The sequence below is a fragment of the Myotis yumanensis genome, unplaced genomic scaffold (genome assembly GCF_028538775.1).
Source record: "Myotis yumanensis isolate MYYU_CA2020_CCGP unplaced genomic scaffold, mMyoYum1.0.hap1 SCAF_5, whole genome shotgun sequence".
Classification (NCBI taxonomy): domain Eukaryota; kingdom Metazoa; phylum Chordata; class Mammalia; order Chiroptera; family Vespertilionidae; genus Myotis; species Myotis yumanensis.
This window is the reverse complement of record NW_027223756.1, coordinates 84,305,343-84,324,683: the sequence shown is the minus strand read 5'-3', so window position 1 is coordinate 84,324,683 and position 19,341 is coordinate 84,305,343. Positions and strand designations below refer to the sequence as shown.

At 43.6% G+C, this 19,341-nt stretch overlaps 1 protein-coding gene across 1 annotated transcript; it reads left to right on the top strand.

Moving 5' to 3' along the window:
* Positions 1-1,332: 1,332 nt before the first annotated feature.
* Positions 1,333-17,672, top strand: LOC139010977 (zinc finger protein 709-like). The gene is made up of 4 exons (XM_070416115.1): positions 1,333-1,418; positions 13,400-13,526; positions 13,745-13,817; positions 14,561-17,672. Exons 1-4 carry the CDS (start codon positions 1,416-1,418, stop codon positions 15,549-15,551), a joined length of 1,194 nt encoding a protein of 397 aa, XP_070272216.1. The 5' UTR covers positions 1,333-1,415; the 3' UTR covers positions 15,552-17,672.
* Positions 17,673-19,341: the final 1,669 nt, after the last annotated feature.

The following is a 19,341-nucleotide window of genomic DNA, read 5'->3' as shown; positions in this document are numbered from 1 at the left end:
GGATATACGGACACTCTAAGCATATTCTGGCCTTTGTGTTTGCCATGATGAAGATCACAAGAAATACATGCTCTTTCAAAGATAGCATGTCTCCAATGATGACCACAGTGATTAAAGAACCTTTGACAAGCAGAAAAATTCGTGGCACTCAGTGCAGGGAGCACTGCAGCATTTTTTTGCCCAGATGGGGCCACAGCTGGAACTGTATAATTCCCACAGGTGCAAATAAGAGTAAGGTGTGGAAGGGCAGGGATGCAATGTAATTTCTGCAGCAGCAGGTTCCTGAAGTTCAACCATGTGAGAGAAGAGACCAAACATGTGTATCTTCCCCAGTGAACATGCATTCTTAGTAGGAAGTCATTTATTTGAGGTTGAGATGAGAGAGAAAACAAAACAAAAAGCCAGAGGTATTCCAGACTTTAGGAAATCAGAATGATTTCTAGAAAAACTGCTTGGAGACTATTGTTTTTGAGATAGCTGTGAAAAGGAAGGTGAAAAAAAGGTGATGAAATGCAAATATATTCTCCATCTCAGTTCTTCATGGTGAATACCCACAGACCGTTCTTCCTGCTGTGTATGGTGACTGATGCCGCTCCTCCCCGTGTGGTCCTCCTGGTAAGCTGAGTCCTGGGTGAACCGTGTGCCCTCCTTCCCTCTCTCCATTGAGGTCACCTGTGGTTCTGTGGCTCTGCCCTCAGGCTGCCTGTGTCAGATGGCCTCCAGGTTCTCCTGTGTCCCAGGCTCGATGGGGTTATTGCTGCAGTTTGGGTGGAGCTGCTTGTCTCAAATGATACTAACTGTGAGCATTTCCTCAGGGACTGGACAGAGGCAATGGTCAGAACCAGGAATCTGTGATACTCTATGGAGAGGCTGCCGGCAGGGAGTGCTTCCATGTCCGGAACATTTTCTAAAGTTAACCATTCTAAATACTCAGAACTCATTCCTGTCCCCTCTCCCGGAAAGATGGCTTGTTTTTGGTTTCATGCTCTTTATTGGAACCTTTTTTGCAAATCCACACGTCAGTCTCCAGTTGTCAACAAAGATGAAAATGGAGCCAGATTCCTTAGGAGCCTTTTCAGTGTGTGTGTTTGCAAGGAAGGACCACTGTTCCCTGGGGACTCTCAGAGCTGCCTCTCAGTGTAAATGTCCCTTAACTGGAGATCTGGCTGCTTTGGGCTCAGGCCTGTGCACCTCAGGCGCTAGGGGGCATGTGGTGCGAAGTGTCTGTCATCTGAGCTGGGCGCCGGGTGGGTGGGGGCGGTGGGGGCTGTGGGTGGGGCTACGCTCTGCAACCACCCCGGATGTTCCTTTACCTTCTGCGGCCCTGGGGTCACACCTCCCTTGTTCCATCCTCATCTGCGATCTGTAAGGTGGTGGGAGCTGCAGGCGGGACTCGGGAGGCCCAGGAACTAGAAATGGTGAGCGTGCGGCCGGGCATGGAGACGGGTAGGAGGGGCGGCTCCGGGCGGGTGGAGCCGCCGTGGCGGGACCGTCTCTCCATGGTCAGGTCCGGAGCCTGCGGACCCGAGGCGCCGGGGGGGCTCCGCTGAACTGCAGGCCCCTCGGGCTCGCAGGGTGGGGCGCAGGCGGGACCCGGGCGTCCAGTGTGTCCCCGCGGCAGGGCCTTGGGCTGCGGAGCGCGTCTGGGCAGCTCTGCACCCACATCCCCGCGGCTCCGCAGTCGGTGCGGTGACCACGGGGAGGGTCATTGGGGACAATGGTGACTCGGCCCCCGCGGTTCGTGCACGGGAGGAGCTGTGGTCTGTGGGGGCCCCTGTCCCTCCTTTCTCCCCAGGAGGACCCCGTTTCCTCCTGAGTTTAGATGTTTGTGGAGCAGGCTCTCAAGTCCACCCGCTGTCCCCCAGGCCTCGCTCTGCAGCAAATGCCTGCATTTCCAGTCTCCCCCGAATCCTAAGCGCCATCTTCCCTTCTCCGAGTCACAGCGTCTCTATTAGCTATTTGTTTTGTGGTGCTTTTCAAACCGTTAAAAACAAAATTCAACTGAATAAATTGGAAGGTCTAATTGGCTTGATTCCCCATTCACGAATCTGGCACTATCCCATCTAGAAAATAGAATCTGAGGAGCTTTTCAAAATGGAAGGCGTTTACAATAGGCAGGAAGGAAGCGTCATTAAGAGGTTAAATAGTGGCCGAACCGGTTTGGCTCAGTGGAGGTTTGGCTCAGTGGATAGAGCGTCGGCCTGCAGACTGAAGGGTCCCGGGTTCGATTCCGGTCGGGGGCATGTATCTTGGTTGCAGGCACATCCACCCTGGGGGGCGTGCAGGAGGCAGCTGATCGATCTCTCTCATCAATGTTTCTCTCTATCCCTCTCCCTTCTTCTCTGTAAAAAATCAATAAAATATATTTTTTAAAAAAAGAGGTTAAATAGTGTCTCAGGCAGGGTCACCCTTCCTTAGGGGAAGGAACAGCAGGAGTCTTTAGATGGATTAGTGTTGAACAGCAACTTGCAGATTGATTGGGTTAGATTAGAATTTTAGTCCTGGGAGAGGTGAAACTGCAGTTACATACAGTCCTGCACCCCTGAACCTGGGGAAGACATCCTGAGGCAGTTTTGTTGTTTTCAGTTCTCTTACAAACCTGCATGGTGTAGCCAGCTACACACCTAGGCCATATGGTGTAGCCTGTGGGTTCTAGGCAACAAACCTGTACAACATGCTACTGTACTGAATGCTGTGGGCAGTTGTAATACAGTGGTAGGAAGCATTTATGAAAAGGTGCAGTAAAAATGCGGTGTGCAAGGTAGGAAATGGTACATCCGTGTGGGGCACTGACCCTGAATGGGCTCCAGGACTGGAGGCTGCTCTGCAGGAGTCAGTGATTGGTGAGTGAATATGAAGGCCTAGGACGTTACTGTACCCGACTGTAGACTTTATCACACTGTACACTTAGGCCAGGAAATTTACAAAAAACAGATTCATCAAGCCCAGGAGGCAATGATGCAATCAACAGGCACAGTCAACACAGGACCTGTGAGGCTGCTGCCCACATAAAACAGCATACTGCTTCACAGCAAAGTTTTCTGTCACTAAGTAGTAAGCACACAAAGATAAAGAGGATAGTATAGCAAATGCATAAACCAGTTTCTCATCATCAAGTATTCCATGTAGTGACCATAACTGTGTGTGCTGGACTTTGACAGGACTGGCAGCATAGGGAGCTTGTTTACACCAGCATCACTATAAACTGCATGGTCCTACGATGTTATGGTGGGTATGACATCACTGGGTGATCAGAATTTTTCAAACCCATTATAATCTTTTTTTAAATACTCACCCCAAGATATGTTTTCATTGATTTTAGGAAGAGGAAGGGGGAGTGAGAGAGAGAAATAAACATCGATGTGAGAGAGAAACATCAGATGGTTGCCTCTCATATCCCCCCACTCCCCCAGCGATCAAACCTGCAACCCAGGCAATGTGGCCTGACCTGGGATCAAAACTGCAACCTTTTGTTGTATGAAATAACACTCCAACCAACTGAGCCACTCAGTTGGGGCCAAATCCATTATAATCTTATGGGACCACCATCCTATATGTGGTCTGTTGTTGACCATAGGTTCATGACTGTATTAACTTTTGGTTTTGATGGTGTGACTTATACAAGTGATCCATTGTGGGCCTGTTGTCTTTATTGATTGATTGATTGATTGTATATTTTTTATTGTTGATAGTATTATAGATATCTCCCATTCCCCCCCCCCTTACCCCCCTTCTCCCTGTCCCTACCCACCCCACCCCCAGGTCTTCACTACCCTATTGTCTGTGTCCATGGGCTATGCATATAAGTATACTAGAGGCCTGGTGCATGAAATTTGTGCACTCGGGGATCCCTCAGCCTGGCCTGTACCTTCTCGCCGTCCAGGAGCCCTCGGGGAATGTCCAGCTGACACGAGGAGTGAACCTAAGCTGGCAGTTGGACATCCTTAGCGCTGCCACGGAGGCAGGAGAGGCTCCCGCCACTGCCGCTGTGCTCGGCAGCTGTGAACCTGGCTTCTGGCTGAGCAGCACTCCCCCTGTGGGAGTGCACTGACCACCAGGGGACAGCTCCTGCATTGAATGTCTGCCCCCTGGTGGTCAGTGTGCGATATAGTTTCGCCATTCAGTTGATTTGCATATTAGCCTTTTATTTTATAGGATAGGATAAGTTCTTTGGTTTATCTCTTCTTGATTCTCCAACCCCACATTGAGGTATGTCAACCTGTTCCATGCCTCCATGCTTTGGGTGTTTTTTGTTTGTCAATTCATTTTGTTCATTAGATTCCACAAATAAGTGAGATTATGTGATATTTGTCTTTTCTCAGATTGGTTTATTTCACTTAGCAGGTCCATCCATGCTGTCCCATAGGGTAAGAGATCCCTCTTTTAGAGAGCGAGGAAGGGAGAGAAACATGGATATGAGAGCAGAACATTTATTCGCTGCCTCCTGCACACTCCTTATCAGGGATCAAGTGTGCAACCCAAGCATGCAGCCTGACAGGCAATCAAACCAGCAACCTTTCAGTGCATGGGATGACACTCAACCAACTGAGCCACACTACCCATAGCCTGTTCTCTCTTTAAAAAAAAAAAAAAAATCTTGCCAAAACCGGTTTGGCTCAGTGGATAGAGTGTCGGTCTGCGGACTGAAAGGTCCCAGTTTCGATTCCGGTCAAGGGCATGTACCTGGGTTGCGGGCACATCCCCAGTGGGAGATGTGCAGGAGGCAGCTGATCAATGTTTCTCTCTCATCGATGTTTCTAACTCTCTATCTCTCTCCCTTCCTCTCTGTAAAAAATCAATAAAATATATTTAAAAAAAAAAATCTTTGTTGAGAGTATTACAGATGTCCAGTTTCTTATCCCATACTGCCTGCCTCCACCCAGTTCCCCCTGCCCCAGGCCTTCACCACCCTATTGTCTGTGTCCACAGGTTCGATCTTCAATTAATCTCTTCCCACCTCCACCCCACCCTTCCCTCTGAGATTCTTCAGTCTATTCCATGCTTTCATGCATCTGATTCTATTTTATGTTTTTGGTATAGAATATAAAAGAGAAAAACAGTGGCATTATATAATGGTAAAGGGATCAATCAAAGAAGAGGACATTACACTTATAAATATTTCTGCATCCAACATAGAACCTAAATACATAAAGCAAATATTAACAGACGTCAAGGGAGAGATCGACAGTATTACAATGATAATATGGGAATTTAACATCCCATATACAACAATGAGAGACCATCCAGACAGAAAATCGACAAGGGAACATTGGCCTTAACACATTGTACCAGATGGACCTAATAGATGTTTACAGAACACTAGCCAAAAACAAAATACACATACTTGTCAAGTGCACATGGGACATTCTCCAGGATAGATCACATGTTAAAACAATTTTATTAATTTAAAAAGACATCATATCAAGCAACACTCCTGACCACAATGATATGAAACTAGAACTCAATTACAAGAAGAAAACCAGAAAGCAAACATGTACAGGCTAAACATGCTACTTACTAAACAACCAATGGGTTAATGAAGAAATCAAAGAGCAAATTCATAAACAGGCCAAACTAACTTATATTGTTTAAAGCCAGGTTAGCCCACCGGTGTGGCTTAGTGGTTGAGGCTTGAACTATGAACCAGGAGTGTCACCGTTCAATTCCCGGTCAAGGCACATGCCAAGGTTGTGGGCTTGATCCCCCCGCAACGGGGAGCATGCAGGAGGCAGCCAATCAATGATTCTCTCTCATCAGTGGTGTTTCTATCTCTCTCTCCCTTCTTCTTGGAAATCAACATAAAAATAAAGTCAGGTTATTGGGCTGGCACGGAGGGATCTGGTGACTGAAGGGGCTTCCAGGATGCTGTTTCTTGATACTTAGTTTTTAAAAACCCAGTTATTGGTTAATGGGATGTGTTCGTTGTGAAAATTTAGGGAACTCTTATTTGTGTACTTCTCTATATGTATGCTATTCTTACATAAAGTATTTTTAAAGTACAGTTTGTTGTATCCTCATCTAACCTCCTTCATACTTTATTAATTCATGCTTACTTAGATAAGAAACAATGATCAAGCCTAATTGGATCTAAGGCATTTTAGGAATGTATGTACGAGTAAAACAGAATCACTTCAAGTTACTCAGAAAGGGTCATTGGTAGAAAAACTTAGGCAGTGGAACTGCTAAATGTTCTATGGCATGATTTTATCACGTTTCCAGTGTTTGGAGATTAAACCAAATTGATTTAAAACTTCTCTAAAAATTAAATAGATGTGACTCGTAAAGAAGGTTGGCCTATTATTTTCCTAACTGATTGATCAGACAAGTCAGCTGCTAAAAGGTGACCTTTGTGTAATAGGGGTTTTGTGTTTTTTAAGAGGGATCCATGTTAACACATTTGGTAAACTTTTTATCTTAATGCACCTTTCTGGAATACCAGGCTGACCTCAATCCTAACAAAGCCTTAGTTGATGTTTGCAGGAGGTGCTTGGTCATTTTCTCAGCCTGTATGTTTATTATTGAATGTTAATCAGATTCATCACTAAAGATTTCATCTGCCACACAAATGCATAATTGGCTATGTCTGAGTGGTCACCTTTGTCCTGAGCAGCTCAAGCAAGGTCATGAAATTCTTTCCACCATTTTGATGTATTTTTGTACTTTTATATTTATTTTAGTTTACCTTTGCCAGAATCTCTTTATGAAAGGCATAGTCTTAGAATTTTGAAAGCAAGCCTCATTCTCTTATTTTTTTCCCAAAGGAGTACTTTTCAGAATCATAATATCTAGATATATATAAAAGCCTAAGCGACCGTTATGACCAAATGACCAGAACAACCGGTCGACCAGTCGCTATGATGCGCACTGACCACCAGGGGGCAGACACTCAGTGCAGGAGCTTCCCCCTGGTGGTCAGTCTTCTCCCACAGGGGGAGCACTGGTCAGCCAGAAGCTGGGCTCACGGCTGGTGAGTGCAGTTGCAGTGGCGGGAGCCTCTCCAGACTCCGCTGCAGCGTTACCGAGCAGTGGCAGCAGGCACAGTGGGCCAGGATGAGTGTGAGTGGCGTGGTGCCAGCTTAAGCTCCTCCCTGGCCGCCTGCCGCTTAGTGCACTGCTACATTCCCCGAGGGGTCCCGGATTGCAAGAGGGTGCAGGCCAGGCTGAGGGCCCCCCTGCCCCCACGTGCATTAATCTGTGCACTAGGCCTCTAGTTTTTATATTAAACAAAAATATATTAACATTTATTGAGGAATATAAACTCAACAGTCCTAGAGCATAGTATACAGATCAAGGGCATTGATGGCAACACACCACACTTTGTTTTTAATGTAATTTAGTTCATATTAAATTGATTTCTTAAGGCATTCTTCGAGAAAAGTACAATTTTAGATAACCAAGAAATTAACACATTAAGATACTAATTAAAAAGCCACTCAATTACATTCTTTGTAACTGCATCCAACTAGAGTTTATTATGAGAAGTGGTACCTGTTGGTGATACTAGGTTTTTTTTTTGTTTTTTTGTTTTTTTTAAAATATATTTTATTGATTTTCCACAGAGAGGAAGGGAGAGAGATAGAGAGCTAGAAACATCGATGAGAGAGAAACATCAATCAGCTGCCTCCCGCACATCCCCCACTGGGGAGGTGCCCGCAACCCAGGTACATGCCCTTTACCGGAATCGAACCTGGGACCTTTCAGTCCGCAGGCCGACGCTCTATCCACTGAGCCAAACCGGTTTCGGCGGTGATACTAGGTTTTAATGACAATATATTTACTTGTTTTATTGTTTCCACTATGTGCAATAATTCTGCATTGTTGAAAGTATCATTGATGTCCCCATTGTTATTTTATTATTTACTAGAGGTCCGGTGCATGATATTCGTGCACTTGGCGGGGGGTCTCTCAGCCCAGCCTGCGCCCTCTCGCAGTTCAGGACCCCCAAGGGATCCTTAGCGCTGCCAGAGGCGAGAAAGGCTCCTGCCACCGCTGCTGCACTCGCCAGCCGTGAGCCCAGCTTCTGGCTGAGCAGCACTCCCCCTGTGGGAGCGCACTGACTACCAGGGGGCATCTCCTGCATTGAGCATCTGCCCCCTGGTGGTCAGTGCATGACATAGCGACCTTCTGCCCCCTGATGGTCAGTGTGTGTCAGTGACCAGTTGTTCCACCATTTGGTTGATTTGCATATTAGCCTTTTATTATATAGGATTTCAGAGAGAGAGGGAGAGGGAAAGAGAAAAAAACATCAATGATGAGAGAGAATCATTGATTGGCTGCCTCCTCCATGCCCCCTACTGGGGATGGAGCCCGCAACCCGACATGTGTCCTGACCGGGAATCAAACCGTGACCTCGCAGGCCGATGCTCTATCCACTGAGCCAAACCGGCCAGGGCTAACCACCGTGTTTAAATGACTTTGCTAGATTGTTGGAACACTGGCAATGTGTCATTTAAAATATCAGTGGTGGTCCAGAACAACCTCAGTGGAGCAGAGGCCTAAGGCCAGTTACTTAAAGCTCAGGAAGGTTCCCGCCCCAAGCCTCCAAAGGGAAGTAGTTGAAGGCCCCTGATTTTTTCTGGGGAGCCTCTCCCTTCAGGTGTCCTACCTGCTCACACCCACCATGGAAGAAGCTTCTACTGTGAGAAGCTACAGCCCTGGGAAGCTGGGGAAGCAAGTGGACATGAGGGAGGGCGTGATGCCCCTTCTGAGGTTTTAGTTATGGTTCCCCGGGGCCTTTTTCTAGACAGATTGGATTTTGTATCCACAGTGTAATTGCAGTCAGAGTGTATGTAATTTGTGTACATTGAGAAAGTCTGGGAAAGTCAGGGGTCTTTGTCTTGGGTTAGGGATTGTCACTTTGGGAGTTCATTTGGGTCAGAACCTTACACTGAATCCAGCAGTGTTTTCTCACTATGAGCTGAAGCCTGAGAGAGGGAGCAGTTTCGTTATTCCCTGGGAAGAGAAGCTCCCAGAGTTCATTCTGTGGTTTGCTCAGGTGTCCTTCCACCCCTTCCCCAGTGACTATCCCACTGTTTTCAGACAAAGTGGAAGGTCCTCTTCCCCACTGGCTGCTGCCAGGAGTTGAGTTCTTATATCTCAAGAAAAATAACTTTCTGAGACTCACGGGGAGAACAAGTGATTTTTTTTTTTATTGATTTTTTACAAAGAGGAAGGGAGAGGGTTAGAGAGTTAGAAACATCCATGAGAGAGAAACATCCCCACAACTAAGGTACATGCCCTTGACCAGAATCGAACCTGGGACTCTTCAGTCCACAGGCCGACGCTCTAGCCACTGAGCCAAACTGGTCAGGGCTATCTCTGGGCTTCTAAAGTCCCATCTCCCTTAGTCCAGTCATAGAAGAAGTGTAGCTTGGGTTTCAGTAGAGCTAGAAGCAAAGCCACTGTCCAGAGTTTCCATTCCATGTTGCAGCTGGATCCAGTACAGCATTAGGCTAGCTGCAGTCCACTAGTCCATTGTGGGTGAGGGTCCACATGGCTGTGGGCCACATAGGAGAATGCCAGAGAGCACGCCCCAAGCAACAGGAGCCCCAAGGGTCCTGAAGGCACAAGAGAGGGAATTTCTTTGTTCAGGGATGTTCAGGGGATTAAATATCCCAAATCCTCATGTGCTTGCAGTGGCCATGCCCATTCTGGCCAATGACCTTTTTTCCCAGGTAAGACTGACAGACTTTCCTATTTCACCCCAGCTTTACTGGGTATGCATCTATCTTCCCTTTGTCCAGTCCCCTTTCCTCAGGATATGCCTATAATGCCTGGCCTTCCCTTCGTATTATTAATAACAATGGTTATTACAACAGTATCATTCCCAACCCCCCTGAGAGAAAAGGAACCTCTTTGTAATCTTACAAAGCAAAAATGGACTAAGGTCTCCATCTCTTGTAATTGCTTCCTGCTGTGAAGAGACATAGTCCTGCCTATCCCAAGGCTCAAATGTTCTCCCTGTCTGACCAGGAAGGAGGTAGCTAAAGGGACAGCGAATCTTCATGTAGGGATTCTTTAAGTCCAGGTCATTCTGGTGTCCCTGGGAGGTGACATAGGCATTGACTAGGAGGCTGGTTCATTGGACAAGCTGGCATTCTTGTTCTGTTCTAGAAATGACAGACTTGACAAGAAGGTTAACAGGCACAATTCAAAAGTGAGGAGACTAAACGTCCAGTGACAGGTAAGAGCCCAAGTGGTAAAGGGAAAGATTAACTTACAGTGTCCCCAATTAGGTTGGGAGAATAGCTTCTTCCCTGGAGGCAGGTGTGTTGCACCTGTCGGAAACTTTTGTCCATCATACATAACACATTGCGGACGGATCCTGAGAATTCTCGTGTTTCTGTTCTAAGGCTTGAGGCCAATCATGAGAATTCTTTTAAAAGATATTAGCTTGTAAGAACATGTAATAAATAACTTAAAAATGCAATGGTGCCGAAACCGGTTTGGCTCGGTGGATAGAGCGTCGGCCTGCAGACTGAGGGGTCCCAGGTTCGATTCCGGTTAAGGGTATGTATTTGGGTTGCGGGCACATCCCCAGTGGGAGATGTGCAGGAGGCAGCTGATCGATGTTTCTCTCTCATCGATGTTTCTAACTCTCTATCTCTCTCCCTTCCTCTCTGTTAAAAAATCAATAAAATATATTTTTTAAAAAAAATTAAAAATAAAAATGCAATGGATATTTAATTTTAAAGCGTGCCTTTAACATTTACGTAAAACGTTTTTTGTACTCGTTCAATATAAACTTATCTGGCCACTGGGTAAAGCTAGCAATAAAGCTACTGGTCTGCAATGTGTTAACTCACATTAAGCTAAGGGAAATCTAAGATTTACTTAATGAGAAACTATGAGCCTTTTCTGTCTGAAGCCTTTGGACAGAAAAGGGAACGTAGTTTCTAGTGAAGCCGATAGACTGTCCATACTTCATTGACTCAGCTATAAGTCCAAACCATTGACTCTCATTTTCAAGACACAGTGATTCAGTTGGCTTCTAAGAGAGGCCTATATTGTGTGAGCAAGTAATCAGGTAAATAAGACATGGGCATACATTCTATGAAAATAGAAGAACACAAAACACAGCGTTAATGCATACAGCAAATCATAAACTAAGTGAAAAGATTTCCAGATACAAGGCTTCTGCTGGGATTAAATCACACCATGACAGTCTGATAGACTGTCTGAAGGTAAAACATCTCTGGTAATGTCATCAGGGCTGAGGCCTGTATGGCAGTGGTCAGCAAACTGCCGCTCGAGAGCCACATGTGGCTCTTTGGCCCCTTGAGTGTGGCTCTTCCACAAAATACCACGTGCGGGCACGCACGTACGGTGCGATTGAAACTTCGTGGCCCATGTGCAGAAGTCGGTTTTCAGCCTAGGCGAGTCTATTTTGAAGAAGTGGTGTTAGAAGAAGTGGAGGGTGTCAGTTGGTCGGGCGAGGGGAGACGCAGTGCAGGTGGGCCTCAGGATACGCAGTGCGGGGGATGCAGGCGATTCATGCACAAGTTGAGTGAGCCAGTCAGTCAGCAGTCTCGTTGTGCAGTGGTTAGTGCTAGTCGTGTCCACAAATCGCGCACGGGTGACAAAAGTACCTACTCGAAGCATAAAGTTACCTGTATTTTTCCAACCAGCTGCAAATCCTACAGGTATTTTTGTCATCAACTTAAGAATTGTAATTATTTTGTGTTGGTGGCTTTATTATTATTTTAGCAAAGGCCAGCTTAGGAGTACCCTAATTAAGTTAATAACAATGTACTTACCTATATAGTTTAAGTTTAAAAAATTTGGCTCTCAAAAGAAATTTCAATCGTTGTACTGTTGATATTTGGCTCTGTTGACTAATGAGTTTGCCGACCACTGCTATATGGCATACACAAACATAACCTTAAAAACAATACTTTGAAGACAGTTCACTGCATTGGAGTCCAATATTGCCAATTGTGATTTCCACTGAAACACAATTTTTCTCCCTAAGATTACCCTCATTTTCAAAGAGATTGCATTAAGTCCAGTTTTAGTTTGGCCTGATTGTTTGAATAAGCACAACAAGAATAGCAACTGATCAAATCAATCACATGGGCTCTTTCAAATTTGCTTTGCTTGATTTTTCACAAGGAATCTTTAAATCAGTGGTTCTCAACCTGTGGGTCGCGACCCCTTTGGCGGTCGAACGACCCTTTCACAGGGGTCGCCTAAGACCATCCTGCATATCAGATATTTACATTACGATTCATAACAGTGGCAACATTACAGTTATGAAGTAGCAATGAAAATAATTTTATGGTTGGGTCACAACATGAGGAACTGTATTTAAAGGGCCAGAAGGTTGAGAACCACTGCTTTAAATTGACCTTTAGTGAGCAGTCAGCCCCTCAGGAGGAGAAGTTAAGCCACAGTTGGCATTAGGCTGAGCCTGAAATACCCGTAGGTTTGGGTCAAGTCCTCAAGTCCTTGATGTCCACGAAGGTGTCTTGAGGTTCCTTCCTTGCCATCTTTCAGGAAAATAACCTTCATCCTTTACCTGGAAAGACTGTGATGAACCACATGACCAAGCAAGGTATTAGGCCATTTCTGCAAGTGACTTTTGATTGACCGATCAGCTTTAAGAGTCAGTCTCAGTTCCTTAAGGCTTTCTGGTGACGTCCAGAATCCAGGCATGTCTCTCTTGGACACGGCATTCCAAAGTCTTGGTTAATAGGGACACATAGTTTGGAACTGGTCTTAATGGATTAATGCGAAGAAATATACTGCCATGACTCATTTATTAAGAATTGCCAAAATCTGGAGGGATCAGGTAGGGAGAAAAAAGGTAAAAGTAAGCAATTAGCATTCCCTAAATTGGCAAACACATTTTAGCCTGGCCAGTATGGCTCAGTGGTTGAGTGTCAGCCTATGAACCAGGAGGTCATGTTTCAATTCCCGGTCAGGGCATATGCCCGTTTGCAGGCTCATTGCCCAGTGTGGTGCATGCAGGAGGCAGCCAATCAATGATTCTGTCTCATCATTGATGTTTCTATCTCTCCTTCCCCTTTCCTCTCTAAAATCAATATAAATATATATTAAAATACAAATAAATAAATAAATTTTTTTTAAAAAAAGATGAGTTTTCTCACAGGAATTGAGGTCCTTAATATAGGGATATTATGTTATTATTTGAATTTTTTCAAAGTGATCTTTACTCTGACGTTAGAGAGTAATGAAGACTTTAAGTGATCAAAATAAAATCATATCAATAAATTCCATGTGTTCATGAGGAATTGAGTGTGGCTAATAAATAATAGTCTGACAAGCAAGTCATAGAATGAATGTTGGGGACATCGTGTCCTATGGGAACTTCTTATGAAATATGTATAGATCCCTAGTGCTGTCTAACTCACCCATATACATATGTGGAATATTTTAGGACTCAGTGGCCTTTGAGGATGTTAATGTGGAGTTCACCATGGAGGAGTGGGCTTTTCTGGATCCAACCCAGAAGAAACTCTACACAGATGTGATGCTGGAAACCTTCTGGAACCTGGCATCAGTAGGTAGTGATGACAACTTCTTATTTATTTAGTCAATTAGAAAATTATGTTGTCTGCTCATCAGTGCTGCTTCAAGAACTGAAATGTGGAAAGGGAATACATTGATAATTAAACTAGGCATGATCACAGCTCATCATGGACCTAAAGTCTAACCATTTTTTTTTCTAACCATTTTTTATACTAGTATTTTTTAATAATTTATGATGCTTTCTTTTTTCTAGCATGTATTTTAGAAGGAAAATGTGAAGACCATTACAGTGAAGATCAGTATGAACATCATGAAATGAATCTTAGGTGAGTCACACTGACATGAGAAAGCAATGTTTCACAAGATAATCGTAATATATGATCAAATATTCCCAGTCAAAGGCAGATACCTGGGTTGCAGGTTAAATCCCTGGCCCCAGTCAGGGTATTTGCGGGAGGCAACCATCGATGTCTCTCTCTCACATCGATCTTTCTCTCTCTCTCTTCCTCCTTTCCTCCCTCTTCCTCCCTACCTTCCACTTTCTCTAAAAATGAATGGAAAAAAAATATCCTTTGGTGAGGATTAACAATAATAATAATAATAATAATAGATACACATGGGCCCTTGCGGGGTGGCTCAGTTGGTTGTAGCATCATCTAGTATACCAAAAGGTTGCAGGTTTGATTCCCATTCAGGGCACATACCTAGGTTGCAGGTTTGATCCCTGGTAGGGGCACGTACAGGAGGCAACCAATTGATGTTTCTTTCTCACATTGATATCCCCCCCCCCCCGCCCTCATCTCAATAAACATATTCTCTTGGGTAAGAATTTTTTAAAAAGTACACTAGGAACACTATTCAGAAACATCATTAATGACTATGACTATTTTCATAATATCTACGATTGAGTCCACCTTCAAGGCTTTTAGTATATCCACGCTCAAACAACCTGAATGTGCAGAAACCCCATACTTTCCTTAAAAATGGTAAAAATGTCACTGTCATACTAGTAATAAATACAACATCATTGATAAGCAAAGTATTAATAACATGCTTCTGATTTTTACAGCAATCATATGGTAGAGAGCCTCTGTAAATGGAAGGATGGGAGTCAATTCAGAGAAAACTTCAGACAGATTCCACATCAAAATGAAAGGAAGAAAACTCCTACTGAAATACAACTACCCACATCCAGGTTGTGTAGACAAGTCTTCATGCATTATTTATCCTTTAATAACCTCATGAGCTCAGACACTGGACCCCAACTATATCAGTGTGAGGAATATGAAGGGAAGCCTTATAAATGTAAGGAATGTGGGAAAGCTTTCAAGCATCTCCGATATATTAATGTACATGAAAAGAAACACAGTAGAGAAAGGCCCTATGAATGTACAAAATGTGGTAAAGCCTACAGGTATTTAAGTAACTTATGTCGACATGCAAGAACTCATACTCAAGAGAAATTCTATGAGTGTAAGAAGTGTGGGAAAGCCTGGAGTTCTCTCCTCATATTTCAAAAACACATGATCAAGCACACTAGAGATGGACCTTTTAAATGTAAGGAGTGTGGGAAAGAATTCCGATGTCCAAGAAACTTTCGACATCATGAAATGATACACAATGGAGAAAGGCCCTATGAATGTAAGGAATGTGCTAAAGCCTTCAGTTCTCTCAAATATCTTAAAAATCATACAAGGACTCATGATGGAAAGAAGCCTTATGAATGTAAGGAATGTGGTAAAGCTTTCCGTTATGCCACTTCCCTTAGAAATCATGAAATAGCTCATACTGGGGAGAAACCCTATGAGTGTAAGCAATGTGGGAAAGCCTTTAGTCGTCTCAGTTACTTTCAAGTTCATGAAAAAACTCATAGTGAAGAGAAACCATATGAGTGTAAACAATGTGGCAAAGCTTTCCGTTCTCTCAAGTCCTCTCGAGTACATGAAAGAACACACAGTGGAGAAAAACCCTACGAATGTACAGAATGTGGTAAAATCTTCGGTTACTCAAGTAGTTTACATAAACATTTGAAAACACACTCTAGAGATAAACCCTGTTAATATAAAGAATGTGGGAGAGCCTTATTTATCTTTCAGCTGTGCAATCACAGGATGCTCCAGATTGGGGATGGGCCCTAAAAATGTCAGGAGTGTTAGAAAGCATTCATTTCTTCCAGTGTATTCTATTGAATGAAAGAACTCACACTGAAGAGAGGCCTTGTCAGTATAAACATTGTAGAAAAGCCTTTGGTTGCCCTAGTTCTTTACAAAATCATACCCAAGAATAAGTCTACGAATATAAGGAGTGTGGGAGAGCCTTTCTTGCCGTCCCTTTTCCTTGGAAAGACCATGAAAAAAAACTCAAAGCGGAGAGAATTCTATTGAATGTAAACGATGTAGGAAAACCTTCATTTAGCCTCATATCCCCACAATGCCATGTGAGTATGTACACTGAATAGGTATTGTATAATGCTAGTGAAGACAAACTTTTAACAAATACTTTCAGAGGAGCTTGTAAACTGCACTGGAAGGCAATCATATTGCTGTAACTAGTACATGTAAGCCCAGTGCAAATTAATTCCTATACTTCCAAAAATTCACAACATGAAAGAAATGCAATAAGCATTTAGACATCTATGGTCATTAACACTGACTCATCTTAAAGTGATTCTGTAGTACAGAATTCTACTTTTGCAAGTAGAGGTTATATAATTCTGTAGAGACTTTAAGCCAGAGTTTGTAAGTTTAACAGGTATTTTTTTCCTTTTAGTCAGATAATAAACATTTATTACATCCATGGGTGAATGGAAGTGGTTTACTAATATGCAAGTAGGTTTAACTTTTATGTAATTTTTGTAATTGTTCTGTAAGGAAAGGAACATTGAAAAATGGTACTTGGGTATTTGTTCTTTTTTCCCTACTGGCCTCCTGTGACAAGTATTGAATGAATATGCTTCACCCATATATATAATCTATTTTAACAGAAAAGTGCCTTTTCATTGGCCTGAAGAGCCTTACTCCATTTTCCTGTAAATATATGTTTTTTATTTTTTCAATTACAGTTGACATTCAGTATTATTTGTCAATAAATATTTGCGATATATTTGTACATATGCGAAGTTCATTGTAGAGTCCCATGTGAATTTTTTTCATCTATATCCTTTGCTTGTTGTCATTGCTTTTGGCTGGGTTTGAACTATGATGATTGCATTAAGAAGAGAATACCTGTGATAGGACAATAAGATCTAGAGTCAGAGATGACCCTTCCTGACTGTTAGGTCAACGTGAGGAATGTTGTGAACTACATTTTCCACAATCTGGTGCCTTAATGGTTCCGTGTTAGAAATCACTAAGGCCTCACTTCCATGAAACTTGAATGCAGAGGTGGAATAGGATTACATTGGTTTTGAATTCACTTGTATAAAGGACATGGCCAGAAGCATAGAGCTTTTGTGTATATTTGCTTTGAGTTTGTTTCCTCAATCTTTGCCCAGCCAGCCAAGAATATTCTCAAAACCACCAGCGACTGCTTCACTTCCCTTGATGTCGGGTGTAAGCTTTACAGATGTTCACAATTTAACAGTAAAGACCCAGCATAGGTTGGCTTTTCCTGCAAGCCCATAGGTGTCCACCAGGCAACAAACAGACGGTCACGATTGAGGCTGTTTTCTGAAGGGTGTGCACTCTTCTCTCGATTGTATTTGCATGAGGTCTAATTTGACTAGTAAGCATCTTGTCGTGTTGTTTCTACTACTGACTGTGATTCAGATCCTACTGTGATAGCTGCCATGGTGCAGTGCCAAGGAGCCCCATGACAGTTTGTTCTTGTACCACCCTCTGCAGTGAGGGCTCTGAGCCAGTCCTTCCATGTGAGAATCGGCACTTTCCTCATTGCAGGCAGACTCTGATGTGTGCTGTCCCTCAGAGCTGAGCCTAATCTCTCAATGTTGTCAGTTATCTTTGCATGTGATTAAATTTATGTGCATTTTTTCTCTCTAATCAATGCTTCTGTACTTTTTAAAGAAATAGCTGTTTGCCCAGCACTCTTATGCTAAGAACTATTATTGTTTTTATTTCCTGAGGATATATTTAATATTCCAATGTAATTATGTAATTTCAGATCAACCTGTAATTTTTCCCATTTAATCATTATACATTCTGAATCACAATTATCATGTGTGTACAAATTCAGACATGTTTTCCTGAGGCAAATTACATTTTTAATTTGTTTACTTATAATTTTTGACATGAACTTCTTTCTTATTCATACAATTAAAAACTTCAGTCATGTTTTTGTTTTTTTAGTCCTCTCCAGTGAAAGTCCAAGAAAATCACATGTAGTAAAAGAGACATATAATGGAATGAATTCAAATAATAAGAATGACCACAAACCATAAATGATTTAAGGGTGTAGGAGTAACAGCATATTTATAAGGATTTCTTTTTTATTTAATCCTATATAATAGTCTGCCCCGTGAGTGTGTCTCTTATGGATGTGAAGAGTTGTAATCCAGTGTGGTCTCACTCTGACCACTGGGTACACTGGCTCTTGGATCTCCAAGAAGGTGCAAGGTCAGCCACTGCGTGGGGCCACCACAGAGACATCTGCAGATTCCTCCTCTTTGTATGGGGTTTGGAAGTGCCCAGACGAGGCCCAGCAGTGAAGCAAGGCCGGCAGGGCCTTGGGCCTTCTTTTGGAAGCTCTCTGACCCAGCTGCAGTTTGACAGGTTTTAGGTGAAAGGACAGGCCATTCATATGCAAAAGCTGATGCCCACAGCTTGGGTGGGGTTGTAAATTAGTGGGGGGGGGGGGGGGTCCTCTGGGAATCACTAGGGTGGAGCAAACAGCAATGGCTGCTAGTCAGCCCTGAACTGGAGAAGTCCCTGGTTCTCTGCATCCCGCACCCCCGTGATCGCTGCGAGCCCCTCTAAGAGAAAGCCGCCCTCACGTTCCTGTCCCGATGCCAGACAGTCCAGTTTCTCCCCGTATGTGCCTGGGTCCCCCAGAGTCTCGCCCAGAACTGGAGTTCAGAGCAAGCAGGAGCTTGTATCTCCATCCCAATTAAAAGAGCAGCGCATCCAGGTGCCAGCCCTTTCCACGCCTCCGCACCTCCTACCAGTCTCAATGCGCCTTGTTCACCTCTCTAGTTGTGGAACTTCTATTCAGTCAGACTTCCAGCGGTTCTGGGTGGTAGTTGTTCTGCCATTTAGTTATGGTATTGATGTGGTTATGAAAGGCAGCAAGTACAGGCGCTTACCTATGCCGCCATCTTGGTTCTCTCTAAACATTTTTCTTTCTTTTTTTTTAAAATATATATTTTATTGACTTTTTACAGAGAGGAAGGGAGAGGGATAGAGAGTTAGAAACATTGATGAGAGAGAAACATCGATCAGCTGCCTCTTGCACACCTCCTACTGGGGATGTGCCAGCAATCAAGGTATATGCCCTTGACCAGAATCGAACCTGGTACCTTTCAGTCCACAGGCCAACGCTCTATCCACTGAGCCAAACCGGTTAGGGCTCTAGACATTTTTCTTGATATATAATTCAGACACTATAACATTCACCCTTAATAATTCAGTGGCTTCAGTACATTCAGAGTTACATAACCATGACCATACTCAATTTCAGAACATTTTCATCACTTTCGAAAAACACATCCCCATCAGCAATCACTCCCCAGGTCCTCCCAACTGCCCCACTCTTCCCCCATCATCATTGATGTTTCTCTCTCCCTCTCTGAAATCAATAAAAATATTGAAAAGAAAAGGAAAAAGAGAAACGAAAAGAAAGAGTTCTGGTCATCTGCATAGTTGTACCCATCATGGGTTTTCTGAGTAGAGTGATTCC

What these genes read in the sequence shown, in the direction of transcription:
- LOC139010977 (XM_070416115.1), top strand. An exon ending in CTGGAACCTGGCATCAGTAG is followed by an intron (nt 13,527 to 13,744) that starts GTAGTGATGACA and finishes TCTTTTTTCTAG; the next exon opens with CATGTATTTTAGAAGGAAAA. An exon ending in CATCATGAAATGAATCTTAG is followed by an intron (nt 13,818 to 14,560) that starts GTGAGTCACACT and finishes TGATTTTTACAG; the next exon opens with CAATCATATGGTAGAGAGCC.